This window comes from Theobroma cacao, chromosome 6 (genome assembly GCF_000208745.1).
Source record: "Theobroma cacao cultivar B97-61/B2 chromosome 6, Criollo_cocoa_genome_V2, whole genome shotgun sequence".
Lineage (NCBI taxonomy): Eukaryota > Viridiplantae > Streptophyta > Magnoliopsida > Malvales > Malvaceae > Theobroma > Theobroma cacao.
The window spans coordinates 19705802-19721462 of record NC_030855.1 but is presented as its reverse complement, the minus strand read 5'-3'; the positions used below and the strand labels follow the sequence as shown (position 1 = coordinate 19721462).

The 15661-nt window shown below is 34.9% G+C and overlaps 1 protein-coding gene across 1 annotated transcript in view; it reads right to left on the bottom strand.

Annotated features, from left to right (window-relative positions):
* The window catches only part of LOC18596189 (midasin), a 34433-nt gene extending 19875 nt beyond the window's left edge, over window positions 1-14558 (bottom strand). The window contains exons 1-26 of the mRNA XM_018123059.1: window positions 14405-14558; window positions 13578-13894; window positions 12921-13005; window positions 12193-12467; window positions 11895-12098; window positions 11570-11739; window positions 10497-10606; window positions 10268-10387; window positions 9610-9685; window positions 8718-8840; window positions 8540-8639; window positions 8367-8463; window positions 8121-8255; window positions 7977-8033; window positions 7721-7897; window positions 7466-7591; window positions 5627-7384; window positions 4722-4762; window positions 4439-4634; window positions 4250-4354; window positions 3848-4153; window positions 3401-3594; window positions 3267-3321; window positions 2587-2731; window positions 1504-1577; window positions 320-464 (exon numbers count right to left, since the gene is read on the bottom strand). Coding sequence (XP_017978548.1) covers window positions 320-464; window positions 1504-1577; window positions 2587-2731; window positions 3267-3321; window positions 3401-3594; window positions 3848-4153; window positions 4250-4354; window positions 4439-4634; window positions 4722-4762; window positions 5627-7384; window positions 7466-7591; window positions 7721-7897; window positions 7977-8033; window positions 8121-8255; window positions 8367-8463; window positions 8540-8639; window positions 8718-8840; window positions 9610-9685; window positions 10268-10387; window positions 10497-10606; window positions 11570-11739; window positions 11895-12098; window positions 12193-12467; window positions 12921-13005; window positions 13578-13894; window positions 14405-14509 — 5296 coding nt within the window. The 5' untranslated portion in view covers window positions 14510-14558. The remainder of the gene's footprint in view (window positions 1-319; window positions 465-1503; window positions 1578-2586; window positions 2732-3266; window positions 3322-3400; window positions 3595-3847; window positions 4154-4249; window positions 4355-4438; window positions 4635-4721; window positions 4763-5626; window positions 7385-7465; window positions 7592-7720; window positions 7898-7976; window positions 8034-8120; window positions 8256-8366; window positions 8464-8539; window positions 8640-8717; window positions 8841-9609; window positions 9686-10267; window positions 10388-10496; window positions 10607-11569; window positions 11740-11894; window positions 12099-12192; window positions 12468-12920; window positions 13006-13577; window positions 13895-14404) is intronic.

The following is a 15661-nucleotide window of genomic DNA, read 5'->3' as shown; positions in this document are numbered from 1 at the left end:
ATGCTATTACAGAGTTGAACTCAAGTCATGGAAGAAAAGAAGCCTAAGAAAACCACAACTTGACTAGATTACTCTTGTCTATCATACTGCGGTTTTATCTCCAAACCTAAACCAATTTTTTTTTATTGCTAACCTTAGTTTCCTAAACTGACACTTAAAACAAGTATATTTAAAACTGCCACAAGATCATAGAACTCATTCTCAGTCTGAAAGAGAACTTCCACAATTAAATAAAAGCCTCTACAACAACAAATTACAAGTAAAAGCTTTTGTGATATTAGAAAAACACTGCATTATTTACGTTGAATAAAATAATCACCTTTCTCAATGTAAAACGGATCAATACTAAAGACATTGTCACATAGCGTGCTGTCAGTGTTAATCTCTACAGGTGTTTCAAGATCACCCCAACCATAATTCTCCATTTTTGAAAGTTTTGAGTACAACAAATTTGTACTGTCCACCTGCAGAACCAAAAAATTAAGAACCAATAATCACTTAGTAACTAGGATAACAAAAGCAAATGAATCAAACCAAACACTAAACAATCACTTTTGAGCAACCAATGCATCTCAAAAAGCAAAGCAAGAAATATAACATATATTATTGAATGCATAGTTGCTTCTAAATGTAACAAACTATCGGTGAATGATATTGGCTTCAATTTGACAGGAAGAGTGTTAAAAAAATCAGAACAAACATCTGTTTCACAGTTCCCTACTTCCCTTTACCATGCAGACACAACTTCTATAATAGATGCAATGCTTCCATTAAACTTTGTTGGTACTTTAAGTACAACAAGAGAAAGTATTTCTTTTCTTCTTCTTGGGAAGAGTTTATTTTTAATGAAGATCTGAATCATAGAGAATTCTTGCAGAATTTGTGATTGATTATTTCTTCTATTTTCTTCACCTTGTACTTTCTCTCTTTACCATGAGAGCACTTCCAAATACTTCATACAAAGGAACACACTAATCGTCAGCTTTATTGTAGTTCTATTGTTTCAAGCACCCTTTCCCACGAATTGCAGTCTTCAACTGGCATTAAATCTCAATTCAATCAAACCACATTCCTATCATTGCCATAAACCCCTCAATATTTAATTTCTAGCCCCAACTATAAAACCTAGTAAGCAGATTTCCCCAAAGCTGCCCTGCATCTGTCCTTTCAATCATTATAGATGCTGTAGTACCTAATTCATTTCTCTTGCAATGGTTCAAACTAACAGCTCTGAAAAAATTATGAACAAAAGGAGAAATGATAGCAAAATCCAGTGAATACTTGTATTAACTATTAAAGAAAAGTTATGAAGTAAAGATGCCTGAGTTTCAGTTCATCTAATCAACTTTAATACCAAGGTGAATTAACTTAGTTGTGCCAATGCCAAGCCACGGCCATTGGTAGTTGCGCTACTGAACTATCTGCAAACACACTCACACACAAAACATTGGCATTCCTTTAACTACAAGAAACAATGGCAAGAAGCATAAAGACCAATATTACCTGTAGCAGTTCTAAAAGAAAAGACAAGCATCTTTCCCTTAAATCTCCACAATCTTTTTTAGAAAGACCAGTCCCTGAAAAACACAAATAAAGAGGAACGCAATGAGGGACAAAAACAACGACAAGGCTGCTTGATAGCATACAAGAGAACATAACATCATCAACAAATTGTAAAGAAACAAAAACTACAAGAAATCAGCAAACAAATGTTAAAACAAGTGAATATTGACTATGAACGCTAGTCTCTCAGTTCTAACTCCAAAAAGCATTTTTCTGTAGAGTTGGACATGCCAATACTATCATGATATTCATGTCATATTCTATGCATCTGTTTCATGTAGTGCAACACCTGTCTATACCATTTGATATTACAGCAGCTATCACATAGGTGTCTCCATATTTAAAGTTAAAGCATGATGTCTACACCTTATATACATACAACAGCCATCACCTAGGGGTTTCCATAGTTAAAGTAAATATATGATGTCCGCTCTACAAATTTGATGTTTGACAAGGCTATCATTCTTCTTTTTTCTTTTTTTGATGGAGGCAACTACCTGAATTTTAATAAAAAACATGTTGATCCATTGCTTCTAAGTTCTAGTTGAATACCTATTCACAGATTATGCTCTTTCCAAAATCTTTGATGCTTTCACCACACTTTTGCCAATTATTTAAAATTTGTTAGCAGGAGGAAGTAGAAGAAAAGTGCACAAATACAGATAAACCCATGTTAATGGTGAGATCCTAAGGAAACAATGGTTGGCAGCCACCTAAGGCATTAATAGATGGCATCCCAAACATAAAACAAAGCAAAGTTCATCCCCGTAAAGTGATAGCTTTAATCATCAGCAATTTAACAAAAATAGCTGTAATATACAGGGAAGGAAATAAAAAATGAGAAGAAAATTAAAGCCATAAATGCATTATCAAAATGAGAAAATATTTCACTGATATTACAAACATGTGTTATTGAAAGTACCAAAAACAAAAGTCAAAGTGGTAATATGGAAAAATGTTAGTGTCAGAAACATTCCATAGTAGAGGAATTACAACAAATAACACAATATTGTAAGGGAATACCTAAACTCAGTCCGTCAAGCAGAACAAGGAAGGCACCATGAAGGAACGAATGCTCTGGATCTAATTTAGACACGTTAACAAATGCAATCCAAGACAGAAGATCTCTGACAGTGAGGAACCTCCCAATTTGCAATTGATTAAACCACTGGAAGGAACAAGAAATGAATTATATTTCAGTAAATTAGACTGTTTCAACACCATATCAAACACCCTGAAAATGTTTATTGATATATCATCAACAAGATGATTAAAAACGGAAAAAAAAAAAGACACCACTTCCATGGGTTAAAATACTACAACCATAAGTCTCACAAGAAAAAAAAAAGAACGAGCATAAAAAGAATAGAACAAGGAAAAAGAGGAACTTAAAAACAAAGTAGACTAATTTCATAACTACTAGAAGAAAAACTGAAAAAAATGCATGATAAGTAGCGAGCCAGCCACACCTCGTAGAAAAACATCAGCAAATTCGCAAGTGATAGTATTATAAGAAGTTGGATGGGTGTGAAATTAATTAAAAAGGAGATTTTTGAGCATTATAATAATTCACAGAGAAAATCACCAGGAACTTTATGACTAAAAACATGGAAAGATACTTTGATCTTGCAAATTCAATTCATCGTATACTGATTTAGAGGTATGGTTAGGAGCCAACAAGTAGGAATTGGATCAGAGCATACCTCGTAGAAGTTTACCATAGGATTAACAATGTAAGAGAGTTCAAGGCGGGATAGTCTGCAATATAACAAAAATGTTATTTAAAGGAAAAGACTCAATGACCTTAGTCAACAACTTTTCTTGACAACTTGCATACCTATACAATGCAATATTCCTAAGCTCGTTCAAATCACCAACAGATGGAACCCATATTTCAGTAAACCGATTACGAAGAGCAGGTGATAATTCCTTTTTACCATAATCACCACCAGGATTCATTGTTGCAAGAACTAAAAAATTTTCATGAGCAGTAACTTTCTCTAGAACATCTCCTCCTTTCTCAGCCAAAGACTGCATACAAAATATTAAAACCAGGTAAATGGGGAGCAATGGCAACAAAAGAACAAGATGCCCCTAGCAAACAGGTGAAAGAACAATATATAATCTGATATTGAGAAATAAACTGCCTAATATCCTAATATCAGCTGGGTCCAACAGCATAAATTTGTCATGCAGCATCAAGATATAATATAATCTACAGTCTTTTACTAGCTAAGTTGAAATGCACTACGAAGACCAAAATCCTCAAACAAGAATTACCTACCAGTTTTCTTTCTGGCTCCAAGACACTGTTCAACCTTTCCAGCACGCTATCATCAGCCAAGGAAATTTCATCAACAAGAAATAAATCACCAGCCTTCATAGATTGCACAAGAGGCCCATCTTGCCATGTAAAAATCTTCTGCCACTCATTGTGAAGCAGAACAAGCTCCTGCCTCACCTCCTCTATAGTATCTATATCTTGCAATGTGAAATCAGGAGTTGAAAGAAGGCCTTGTCTGTACTTATTGATAACTACATCCAGCTGGTCAAGGGTTGAGGAAGCATGACAAATATCTGAAAAAATATCCTGCAACCAAACATATTTAAGACACTTGTTGTTATCTTACATGAAGCAGAAATAAGCCAAGATATCAATAGACTATTTTAACCAAAACATACTAACCAAGTCTTGAGGGAAGTCAATATGGGCCGTCAACAGCTTCAATCGTTCAATCACACATTTGTATTCTGACGACAACCTCGATCTATCGCGAATTGGGTAGAAACCCTGTTAAACATTTCATTAGACAATTTTGAAGGGCATTTAACTTTCAGAGAGTAACAACAGCCAGTGAGAGAAAAGCAAACGAACCCCAAGAAAATCAGATGTTTCAGTGTACTGGTGACAATTCAAAATGTGTAAATTTAACCCCAAGGCAATACTCAGCAACTGGCAAACAGTAGTCTTCCCACCACCTGTTTCACCAACAAGAAGCACCGGCTCACGAAACTTATAGCAACGTCTGACAAGAAAGTACAATCTTCTCATGCTTTTAGTTAAGATCACACTGCAATGAATGAGATTATGAGTAAAATGAAATTTAAAATAATCTAGCAAAACCAAGATAATACAAAACAGGTCTACAAATTCTTACTTTCCAAGACTCTCTGGAACAGGGTCCTCTCCAAGCAACTCCTGCAAAAAAAAAAGGATAGCAAAATGTGTTTCAGATTCTAGAATTGGTTAAAATGCTAAACATTGAAAACATTATCAACCCAGTCCAGCTTACTACTAAGCTACTCACAAACATTAAACGAAATGGAGCAAGTTTAACAATATTCTTTAACTTACTGCAAATAAAACAAGAGACCAGAGGTAATGATAGAGACAGAGATTAGATAACAAGAAAAGGTCTACAACCATAAAGATCTCACAGATGCTGTAAAGAAACATGCCTACTGAGGTACGGTAACATTTATACTTGTAATTAGCAAGAATTAACCTTGTTTGTCCTTGAGATCTAGTGATTAAAGCCAGACAACGTGCATTACACAATATTATTACATTTTAGCAATGAATTACCATCATCCAAAAACCAGGATTTATTGGATCAAGTTGAAATGATTCCTGGTAGATGTCTCGAAAGACAGAAAACCATAACTTTCAGCAAAAATCAAAAAATTAAACAAAAATACTAAAAATTTAACAGCAAGGGAGGCAATGTTCAGCCCTACAGAGATTGCTGGAGCTGCCTATAAGAAACAGATGGAGTCACATTGCTTAAAAGCTTGCAATCTTTAGATAAAATTAGGAACCTAACACACGTAGACAACAACTGCATGCAAAAATCTGCAAAATTTAAAAAAACAGCAAATCTTCTCAAATTGATAGATAGAATGCACATAGAAGTGCAAAGCCTGCACCCATCATGCATCAACATCAAATGTAGTGCCCACATGCTAAAGCCACCAGAACCAAAGAGCGCAAAAACAGCAATGCAAAAGATAAATAACAACCATCAAGCATTATACAAACATCCAGATATAGTAGACAACACACCGGCTTATATAAGTCATCTTTGACAAGTTTGACTCGGAGATGTCTCTCCAAAACTTCTTGAACTACATGTTTCTCATCCTCAACACGTAGCCTCTCAGCCAAAAGGTGATAACCATCTCTAGCCAAATCTTCATAAGATATCCCAGAAATTCTGAAGCGATCAGCCCAACGAAACAAGTCCCTTGGAGTTATAAATCCATGTTTTCCAGCAAATACTTTGCTACTCTGGCGGTGCAGCTGTAACTCCTTCATAACCTCAACCATTTTCTTGGCATAGCTTTCGGGTATTTGACACCTTTGCTTTAAGATTGTGCTCAATTCATCTTCTGGAATTTCATCAACATGAATCTCCACAAATCGGTTGCGAAATGCTCGAGAAAGCATTTTTCGCCCACCATAGAAAGTAGGCGGATTTTGAGTAGCAAAAAGCATAAAATCTGGATGTGCCCGAATTGTTTCACACAGTTCAGGCACAAAGAGCTCCCTGTTGTCATCAAGCAATCGGTTTAGCGCTTCTAAGACATCAGTTGGAGCCAAATTTAGCTCATCCAGAACAATCCAATAACCATTTCGAACAGCTTTAACCAACACACCCTCCTGAAATACAAGCTTCCCATGGGCATTAACTATGTAAGAACCTAAATACTCTTGCAGATCAGTGTGTTCATGATTATTTATCCTCACAAATTCATGACCAGTGATTGTAGCAAGATACTGGACAAGGCTGGTCTTCCCACTAGAAGTTGGACCCTGTAAAAGGACAGGATATCTTTTTATGAAAACAGCACGTGACAAGTTTCTAAGATGCTTCTTAACACTCTTAGTCAGGACATAGTTCTTTAAGAATTCATCAGAGCTGGAGTCTTCTTTAACCAATAAATAATGATGAAAAGGTACATGTAAAGGTTTCTTTTCTATCAGATTCTGCAAAATCCTTTGCTTCATTTTCTTTGCACTGGGCCTATCTAATAAACTAACAAAAAACATACAGAAACCATCATAAATAGCATTCTGAAACCCAAATTTTCGTTCTGCCTTCCTTGTAAATTCTAGTGCTCTATACAGAGACCTTAAACTGTATTGTGGTTTTTGATTAGCCCCATCTTGCAGCCTTTCCTCAGAATCCTTTTTGGCTATTTTATAAAAACGCCTAATTTTTTCTACTAGTTCACTATTTGATCCACTGTCACCCAAAAATTTTTGAATAAATATGTCCAAATCATGGTCATCCAATATATCATCAACAAAATATTCTGTAAATCTACTCCGTAAAGCATACGGCAAATCCCGCTTCCCAGCATCAGTTGCGGGATTCATGCAGGCAAATACACGAAAATTAGGATGCCTATTTATGTTACTGACATCACCCCTTTCAGCCAAACAAAGTGACCCATTCTCCCCCTCAAGAACACCAATAACTCTCTGCAAAATCTCAGGAGGTGCCAAATTCATCTCATCAAGCAAAATCCACTGACCATTTCTGAGTGCAGTCACAAAGACACCTTCTACAAAGGAAAATACCATTCCAGTAGAGGCAATCTGCCTGCGAGCAGTTTCAAGTCTCGCAGAAAGTTCCTCCCATGCTTTAACTTTCTTTTCTACATCTAAAGGTTTCTTCCGTTTTCTGGCAGACCCTGACCTCTCTTCTTCCACTAACTTTCTGAATAAATTAACACCATTTTTAAGTTTACGAAGCAACTTCTCCCAATTCTTACTGCACAAGAGCTCTTGTAAACGAGCAAATAATCCATGATTATCCTACATATAAGAAGCAAACAAAAGTTATTTACACAACCTAAACGACAACAAAAGAAAACAAAATACTAAAATTAAGACTACCTTCATAGAAAATGCCTTCGAGAAAAGAAACTTAAACTCATTATATAAGGGAATGCAAATAGACTGTGCATCCATAGGCTTAAATCCCCCTAATAGATCGGCAACATCACTTTGCTGGCTTAAGTTCTGCAACAAAAACACTCATATGAGTGCACTATGTATAAGAGCTAAACACTCACACCCCCATGCATGCGCACATGCATGTGCATGTGTGTGTGTGTGTGGAAGAGAGAGAAATAGACTCAACCATCATACCAAAACAGTAAGTTTCTGACCCAGCCTCATGGCCAGATTCTGCACAAGAGTAGTCTTCCCAGTGCCAGTTTCACCAACCAAGAGAACAGGCTCATTGTACTTAACAGAGCAAGCTATTCTCTCAAGTACATGCAAAGAACTATGAATCTTAACAAAAGGTCTCTTTTCATCGTATAACTGCAAGAATCACAATATCAATAAAAAGCTAATAACAGCCTAAGCTAAATTAATACAATTCAAAATGCTTGCTACTAACAGTTGCTTCAGCTCGTTGAAGCGTGACTCGTCCAATCCTAAGTTCTGACAGCAAATCCTGCAATAAGTTTCCAATATGAGAAACAAATTTTCATCTCGTAAATTATATACAATATAACTCCCAACAATCTAAAATAAATGCCACCTGAATTATTGGTTCATCATTAGGATACAAGGTTTCTGCCTGAGAAATTGAAACACCCCACTTCTTTGCAATGTCTTTCATTATAGTCAACCGATTTCCAACAGATGTTGAGAAGCAAGCAAAAACATCCACAGCCTAAGAGAATGAAACAGTAACTCACTAAGAATACATGCAAGTACAGCAATTAGAAAACTCAGAAGCAACATTAAAAATACCAAGGAAACAAGATACACGTGCTATAACTACCTCCTGATATATACAAAAACACTCAAAAGATGTCAAAACATCAAGCGTAGAAACAAAATGCAGTCCAGCAATTCTCTTGCACCACTTAAGTAGATCCCTGTCATCACAAGCCAGAGAAGTCAAATCTAGTTGCACCTATCACCAAATATCAAATCTTTAACACCAGCTTTTACCTTGATGAGAACTTGCTGGGTGAACTTAAGGAAACAGAGTTTCCAGGCTGAAAGCCCACAACTTGGTGAACAGAGATGGAGTTAACCCCTTCAAAAGTTTCTGAAGTGAAAACGTGATCAGTAAGAAAAGGATAATGTAGTCTAAGATCAGAGCTTCATGACGTGTGATTTGACCTACCTAATAGCTTTTCAACAAGAGGCTCCAAACTTGGATACCATGCTCTTACTATCTTTTGTAAGTCTTGACTACTTGGTGGCTCGATCATCACTTTCCTCCACAGCACTCCATTCAAATTCGCACCTACCACCAAAATAATTACAATAGAAGCCATTACTAACAAATATATGAACCTTAACAGTCTGTAAAATATATAGTACAGACAAGTAATTCCAAGGAAATCTTGACAGGAGAAATATCTAATCAACAAGAAGGCAGCCAAGGCATAAGTGTCACAGGTTGAAGTTTTATGCATAACCACATTAAAAGAGAGTAAACATCCCACATTCATTTGCACTTTGGCATCTGATCAAACATACACCAAATTGATCTGAAAAGGCTCATGTTTTTCAGATTTCTAAGTCTGTGCTAATGTAAAGAATTATGGAAGTCGTGTTCTATAATAACCTGAGTTGTTCCAAAAATTTCTGGACAAGCTTTGATAGATCTTGCGACTTTCCTATTTGTTTCTAACAGCCGATTCTAAAATATGATCAAAGAGCTGGTTTCAAAAGGATTAAATAGCAATGGATATCCTTTGACTATGACCATAGTTATTGAGGTTTTTGGCAACTAAGATCAAACCAGAAAGAACTTTTCAGAAAATAAGCTCACCTACAAAGAACTTAGTTGAAGTAAACAAAAGGTACACTCAGGAAAACTTGTAAAAAGTAGCCAACAAATACATAAGAGCAACACTCCAGCAGAAGGCAGAATTCATTTTCACAGCAACAAACCCATAAACAGATAAGGCATATAAAATTAAAGTCAGAAAATTAAATGGTAAACTAGGCACGAAAAATGAAACCAACAATCTTTAAGTTATATGGAGAATGAGAATTGAGTCACAGACCTATTCCATGAGATATATCACTTTTGAATGTAGAAATAGTTGAAAACAAACGGAAGCTTTCTGCCACCCTAATTTCCTGCACAAGCCCCAGATGCTTTGTTAGTTTCTCAAAACACAAAATATTGAGGAATTAAGCCATTTTCTCTATCTTGTTTTCTTTGTCTGTCACAACATGTGCCATTAATGTAAACAAGGTAAGTTAAAAGAAGCTCTTTCCCAAAAACTCAAAAGTTGGTAATGAAACAGCCTCATTGTCAAAGAAATTTATTTAAAAAAGAAAAGAACAACACTTTTTTCAATAGGACACAAAGCTGCAGAGAAAACCCGATTTGGACTCAGGCCAGCACCAACATGCATATAACATATAAGGAATCCTATTAAAGCCTGATATTATTAAGCCTCTGCGTATTCTCATAAACATAAGTTTACAAAAAACCCCCAGTTTAATAACAAAGAACAGAAGTCAAAATAGCAAACAGCCCAATCAAGGCCAGGGTTAACAAGCATATAACTGACCAAGTGCATCCAAGGAGGCAAACAACCTAAAAGAAACTAAAAAGAAAGTTAAAAAAGAACTTCCTATCCATGCAACTACAACATTATCATACAGGAACACCACTAATTTCCTGGTGAATTTTTAGAATAGAGAGTTGCATACCTCCCCAAAACCAGTTACAAATAAACTTGAACCTTCCAGCAAAGGTAATATCATAGATAGCACATCTGATGGTGCTTTGTCAATATCTTCAAATACAACCCAAAAACCATTCACAACAGCCTGTAGGGAAAGGGAATTTTAACTTTAAAAGTATAAAAAATAAGCAGGACCCAAAAACTAGAAGCCAAAGTAAGAAGAGGAATAGAATCTAATTCAAAGGAAAACAAACCTGGGTAAGTGATCCAGGCTGCCACCTGAATTCACCAGGTTGCTCAGTACAAACATAACTCCCAATCAATGTTTTTCCGTCAATTTGATCGTCCATGTGAATAGAAAGTACTACATATACAAGCAAGCCATGAAATTAGTAGAAAAAAATAAGCAAGACTTAAAATGAGCAAGAACACATGAAAGAGAGACAGAGAGACAATGACACAGATCACAAAATCGTCAAGAAAATTTAAGATTAAAATAAGTTGCCCAAAGAATAAGGATCTCTGCTTGATATTAGACCATTATGGGACCATTAGTTTCCACAGTTCTTTACATTAGGAACTAGCAATTGTGTTTGACTTATAGGCAGTGTAAGTGCTAAATTCAATATAGAAATTCAAGATCTCCAGAATTTTTTTGAAATTTCTGGAGATCTATTAGGTTTAACAGTTTGTTTTACTTATAGTTTATGAGTTCTAGCATCTATAGTCCTTGCAGGATTATGATTAGTAGAAATCGATGTAAGCACAAAAGCCCTCTCACTAATGAAGAACAAATTCATTAAAGTTCCAGCAACAATTATGATCCTAATGGGACTATGTGAAGCCACACTAACCTAGAGTTTGACTGTTATAATTACCTTGACAAAAACCTAAATGAAGTTCCTTTAAGCAACTGCTAGATTCTCCACATCCCCAATAAAATCACAATACATGTCTAGATAAACTGACTTAGAATGAACCCACCTTGACAATGCTGTTAAGATTAGCAAATGCTGATTCAGCAATCTTAAACACAGCGTCATTTATTGGGAAAACTACAGAACATAAAAAACTCTACCTAAATATCATCCAAGATAATTGAATGCTTCTACAAAAAAAGATATCAAATTATCACAATTTAGACCATTACTTTTCCATGTTACTAGCCTTGTTCACAGCAGAACAAAAGAAATATAAATATGTATTCTCTGAAAGGGACTAAATGGTTGGTATTCTCTTAGCTTCTAGCAAACCATCTGTGTTTCTAAGATTATAAATACGCATAAGAATAAACTAATAAAGGAATGTCTTAAAAAACATAGAATACCTTGGTTCCCACAATCACGGGCCATCTTCCTAATAAGGGCAGATTTCCCAGCACCGGCAGGGCCATACAGAAGAACAGGCCATTTTTGACTGACTGCCAAAAGAACCCTCTCAAAACTTCTCTTTAATGAAGAAGTCATGACAAATGGATTTCCGGCTGATTTATCATCCCTGAATCACAAAATGAAATAAGTAAAACACTAAAAACTAGAATGACTGCCACCACCAACATTAATGAGCTGAACATCACTGGCAAAAAAAAAATAGAGACTTCCTTTTTTAATCCAAGGGAAAATCTTCAATGATTTTAAGCCAACATCACATACCATTCTACAAGCTTCCGACTTCTTAAAGGTGGCTCAGTTTCATGAAACTGTGATGATGTAAAAGAACAACGGCCAAAAGATTGTAGGCAGTTATCTTGACTGAAACAAAGTTCTCCCTTTTCAGAATCCGAGCTAATGTGTTCAAAGGTTCGAATATATGCACCAGCCTTCTCCACAGCTATATCTTGACAGAACTCCTCCCATCTGGAAGAAAGATTGAAACAAGATTGAACGAAAAAGTTATAAACTATGTAAAGCTTTATCTGGTCTAAATAATTTGTTATAAAGCTAAACAAACCGCAATAAACATGAATGTGCTTCTTCAGCCCCAACACCAAACTTCGAAGTTGCTCTGTCATTCATTTTCAAGATAACGGATAGTATTTGTATAGCACACCATCTTATGTCTGCGATATCCTTCTCAAACTTCACATCACTGCCTTGATCAAGAATTACAACCTTCTTTACAAGGTCCAAGAAACATGACCAATCCCAATATTTAGAGAAAAACTCGGTTTCCATAACCAGAAGGCGATAGGATGTCCTTACAACATGCAAGTAATAAGTTATAACCTGATTTACAAAAAGAAAAAGACAAACTTAATCGTGAAAAGGAAGCAGAACAAAATAGTCAACTTCTAGTATGATCTAAGAAAACCATGAAAAAATTTATTATTTATTAGGGTGCCGTACTGCAATTATTTGTTTACTACATACTACTATAGACCACATTATTTAGAATTAACTTTAAGAGACACCCACCCTTCAGCAGATTCACCATGTAATATGGATGTATATATAACACAGACAGAACAACATATTAGACCATGATACTAACCAAAAGACAATTCTGAACAATGCCCTTATATCCCAGTTCAACAATTTTGATTATGCATTTACAATCACGCGAAGTTGTCAGGCATCCAACCATCAAGTTGTATTTGCAAGATAACTTAGCTAGATATATTGAAAGACAGAAAAGCAATTCTGATTCTGACATGAGAAATGAGCAAGGACCATATATACCTTGCCAGATAACTCAAAAACACTTCCTTTCATCAAAATGCGTTCAAAAGGAGGAGGAGCAAATTTGAAGTAATTTAAAACAGACCTGGTCCAGAGTAAAAAAAATTAACTTAATTTCAAATATTACCACAAATCCTATAATGATGAATATTGCATTAAAACTCAGACAGCAGTCACTAGAAGCATGCATGAACGAAAATAAATCCAGATGCCCTAGCAGACTTTCTAAAATGATACATAGCCAAAAGTTTCCAGCAATCAGCCGTTAAAATCTTCAGGCATTCCACAAAACAGCCTTCTCCTAACAAGAAACTTAAACAAGATATTTGCTTTCATATTATTGCATTACCACCTTCAATGAAAGGAAGTAGCAAAAGGATAAGCAATGCTTTCATACTCTGGTAAGCTCATCCAATTATAAGTATAAAACTGTAAAATTTGTTCATCATCAGTGGCATTCAGAACTTGACTAGGTGAACTGGTATAGAATAGGGCGTACTCTTCAGAATTAGCTAAAACTTAGAAAGAAAAAGCAAGGTAATTGTCTTCAGCTAGTGTAAAAACAGAAGGCTCCATTAGATACAGTTACTAATTGTTGCATGCAGCAAGCTATCTTATCAACAGGTTTAAAAACAAAGAATAAAAACATAAATTTACCCCAACAAAAAAGGAGCCAAATCAATGGCACGGCAGAAGGCTAGGCAAGCAAGCTCATGAAGATCCAAACCCTTCTCATGTTGAATATGGAACTCAATAAGATTAATAACTTCGTCATCATCAAAATATCCTGATTCAGTTATATTATTATCTGAATTTGACCTCAAATTTTGCACAAGCAGAAGCAACGTCACAGCTTTGTCCACTATTTTTTGTGCTATTGGGCGAAAACACCCTATCAATGGAATTGTATATTTAGGGTGCAGAAGGAGCTCTGCCACAGAACTCACCACTTCTTCCTCAGTCACTAGGTGTCCCTGTCAAAACCCAATTCAAAATGGCAAAGTAGTTAAAATTTAAACCAAACTACTAGAAATTACAATAACACTAATAAAAAAACCTCATAATTTGAGAAACTTGAAGCCAAAAAGCATTAAATGGAAAGATTGAAAATATAAATGACTAAAATGTCCTTCCAAAGAAATTAATGACAACATATTTTTCATCTTTTCCTTCTCTAATCAATCAAACAACTAATATGAGTCGTGAGAAATATAAATCCCTCTGTCTTCCATCAACAAATAGGAACAAAAAATAAAAGCAATGTGGAAAAAATAATGAAAGGAAAAAATTTTGGTTTATAATAAGTTAATGGACTCAACATTAGCACTCGATAACTAACTCTCATTAAAAGCAAAATTTCTAAAAACTTTTAGTACTTTCTTTGCCTCCCATTTCTCTCTTCCCCTTCTTGACTATCTCTGAAGTCCCAACAATATAACAAACAAACAAATGCAAAACCACGAGGAAAGGGTTTTAAGAAATACCTTTTTCGCAAGCAACTCGAACCGCGGACCACGCCCAACCTTAGGGCAACGAGCAAAAAACCACTGGAGTGACAATTCAAGACTAAAACTCCCGTCCATCGCCATGTCCCCCCAAAAGGAAATGAACTATACTTTATGTTAATTATAAAAAAGAGTTGCTTCTTTATCCAAAAAAAACCCTAAAAACAAAATACAATATATATAAATATATATATACACACACACACAACCAGGACAGTACTCCACTTTTTTATGCGTTTTTAATCTGCAAAATCACATCAAAAAAAAGTTATCCAAAAAAGGGTCAGATCAAAATTGTACGTAAATACACTGAAAAGATTAGCCTTCTTGTTTCTGGGGTTCAGAGTCTTTTGAATTCTCTGTCAGTTTTTGGTTCACTTTCTTGCTTCGCTCTGTCTTTCTTACCCTTCTTTAAATTCTTTCTACTCCTTAGGGTTTAGGGTTTTTCAAAATGAAGGCGCCGTTTCCTTAAATACGTTCCCTTTTTTTTTTTGGTTCGTTTGTACATTTGCTCCCAGCGGTATAAGTAGTAAGTCGGCCGCTTGGCTTAGCTGGCATGGGTATCTGGATCCTCTGTGCTGAGCTGGGCTACAACAGACAACTACTACGACGTCATCTCTTAAAAACAAAAACTGGAATTTAATTTTGGAAGCCCAATGTTAACCTTTTTGGATTAATGCTGTAAGCCCAAGCACAATTTTCTGAATAATCGATTTTTTTTTGTTATTTGGATTTTTTAAGTTCAATTTTTTTATATATTAATTTATTAATTCAGTTTTTCATGGGTAAATTTTGTGATTGAATGAATCGAAATATCAAACATGAAAAAAATATTTTTAAATTATTATATAAATTATTTTTAATAATCATATTCTTTATTAGTTGTTTAAAGCGATCTATTTTCTTATTAGTTGATTAAAGTTGTTGTTGAATTTATTTGATAACATTTGAAATATATATATATATATATATATTATATTGAGATATTATTTTTATATATACTATTTTTAGTTAATATGACTTCAAGTTCGATTTTAAATATCGATTAAACAAATCAAAATAATTTGATCTTCAATCGATTTGATCATTCTTAAAAATTCTATTTTAAAAATTTTAGCACCACACCAATTATTTGCACCTTAAAAGCAAAAATAATTTTTTTCTGTCTTTTTTTTTTTGAAACAAGAAGTAGAGCACTTTGGAGATAATAATAAAAATATTAATATATGAAATTAA